Here is a 2,327-nt window from a genome sequence, read left to right as displayed (position 1 = left end):
GTTCTGCAGAGGTACAACTCTCGGCTCCCCTCTTGTGGTTGCTTGAAAAAATACAAAAGACAGAGCACACTTCACAACTCAGCTACTGTCTATGGCGCATAAAACTACCTCAAACTTATCTAGATGGTTGTGAGATCTACCTGGACATTCAATGAAGCAATTTGAGTGTTTGCGCCAACGCTTTGACCACTCAAATGTTATATCACCACAGGACTACATTTAGTGTACGCTACTGTTATGATAATGTATTGGGAACGATCCACTGTAGTGGGATCCGTATCAGAGTAACTGACATTTGTGTGATCAACATATTTATTGATTTTTCACAGACAAAAAAACAAGATAAAAACATTAGATAGAAGGTCATGTTCTCTTCCTGAAAACATGACAACAGTACAGATGTCTTCACTCTCCACCACTGCGTTTCCACCTCAATATCGATATTATATCACTGCAGCTATTTGACAGCTGTTTCGTTTCATCATAAGAGAACGGTGTGTAGGGGGAACTGAGAGGATAGACAGAGTCTGAGTGAAGGTAATACCAAAGTAGGTAAGGTAGCAACAATTTACATTTTCCATTAGGCTAAAAACATAGCTGCTGCACACACTCCCTCCTGGTCCTTCCCTGTTCAGAGGCTGTTTTTTAAAACTAGGGGGACAGTGAAACTGTCTAGTACTGGAGGAGAGCTGAGTCAAGTTGGTTGGACCTCAGTAACAAGACGGTTTCTGAGTGCAGTTGTTTCAGGGGTCAGGGGTCAAAGGATGTCTTTAACTGGGGGGTCAGTGGTGAAGTTGAGCGGTCCCTGAGGTACTCCTAGGCCCCCAGCACCAGCACCAGCAGCAGTAGTAGTAAAAGTAGAAGCAGCAGCAACAGTAGCAGTAGTAACAGCAGTAGTAACAGTAGCAGCAGTAACAACAACAGTAGTAGTAGCAGCAGTAACAGCAGTAGTAACAGTAGCAGCAGCAGCAGCAGCAGCAGCAGTAGCAGTGGGGAGCTGCAGGTCAGTTGAGATCTGGAGCAGGGGAGTACTGATCTCACTGGACTGCAGGCCGCTGGCCACCCTCAGCAGGCAGCTGAGCACCATGTCTTTGGCCCGGCCTGCTTCTAGGTGGCCCTCACGGCTCAGCTGCAACGTGATCTGATCCAGGCTGGTAAGAAGCAGCTCTGAAGCCAGCAGATGGCTGGGGAAACCCTCATTACAACCCCCTTCCCGGGCCATGCTCTCCAGCATGTACTGCTGGTACAGGTCCAGTAGCTTGTGCTCCAGGTAGCGGTTGAGCAATGAGTTGGAGAGGGGCCCCTCACACCCTTGGAGGAGGAAGCTCTGGTCGCGGCCGCTCCCCGCCCTCCAGCGGGAGGATCCCAAGCCTGAGCCCCCCTGGAGAGGACGCAGTGGCCTGTCTTCAGAGGCCCGATCTGGGGGAGAGTCATCTGCGGCTGGGAGGACGTCACAGGAATAGAGGAAGGGGCCGTCGGCCTGAGTATCGCTGCAAGGCAGGAGCTCCCCATCGTGATCTGAAAGAGGCAGCACCTGGTCCCCACCGATGTGGAGGTCGCTGTAGTTCTGACAGATGCTCTGGCAGGAAGAGGGCACCAGGAAAGGGACGTCGCCACCAGAACGAGCCTGCCCAGGGATCTCCATCTCTGGGGAAATGTGTCTGCCAGGATGGGGCCTCTGGGAATGCAAGGCCTGCTGTAGAGAAGAACCCTGGGGCTGGATTTGGGCATTCACCCGGGAGGGCCTCTGGTCTTGGGCCACTCTAGGCAGGATGGAGTGGCCCTTTCTGCTTGGCTGGTCTGGAGAGGCCTGGAGTGTGAAGAGCGGGGAGGCTTTAACCTGCTGTGAGCCAGGCCTCACACTACTCGTGGGGGGCTCTATCACAGGGGGGAGAGGGTCCAGTCTCTCCTGGTCACTACAGTAGGTCATGCTCCATAGTATGCTCTCACACAGCATGGCTGGAAAGGAACACACATATACAGCCGTTTGGTCAGTTTACAGCAGCTTGTGGATAAACTGTCTTTGGTCAGTTTACAGCAGATTGTCTTTGAATTCCTTTTGAATATATTTGTTTATATTTTACAATGTATTCATACACTGGGGAGAAAAATGCATTTTTGTTTTGACTCCTTACCTTCAAATTCAAACGATGCAACACGTCAAATGACGCAACACTCTTCAAGCAGTCATGCAGTCCACCAACTGTTGCTCTGAGTTGGATGTGTGCTCCTCTCCTCGCTCTATTCATGTCAGTGTCTCCAGGTCTATTGTACCAAGCCAGTGCAGTACCATAGTGCAGTGTGAGTGAGTGGTTGTGACAAGTGTA

General features: G+C 50.8%; 1 protein-coding gene across 1 annotated transcript; it reads right to left on the bottom strand.

Moving 5' to 3' along the window:
* Window positions 1-278: 278 nt before the first annotated feature.
* Window positions 279-2,327, bottom strand: LOC124022670 (TLR adapter interacting with SLC15A4 on the lysosome). Its single transcript, XM_046337422.1, has 2 exons — window positions 2,136-2,327; window positions 279-1,959 (listed from the first exon to the last, which is right to left on the bottom strand). The coding sequence occupies exon 2, from the start codon at window positions 1,955-1,957 to the stop codon at window positions 758-760; it is 1,200 nt and encodes a 399-aa protein (XP_046193378.1). The 5' UTR covers window positions 1,958-1,959; window positions 2,136-2,327; the 3' UTR covers window positions 279-757.

This window comes from Oncorhynchus gorbuscha, linkage group LG01 (genome assembly GCF_021184085.1).
Source record: "Oncorhynchus gorbuscha isolate QuinsamMale2020 ecotype Even-year linkage group LG01, OgorEven_v1.0, whole genome shotgun sequence".
Classification (NCBI taxonomy): domain Eukaryota; kingdom Metazoa; phylum Chordata; class Actinopteri; order Salmoniformes; family Salmonidae; genus Oncorhynchus; species Oncorhynchus gorbuscha.
Note: the sequence above shows the minus strand (reverse complement) of the source record. Positions and strands in the feature narration are given on the sequence as shown.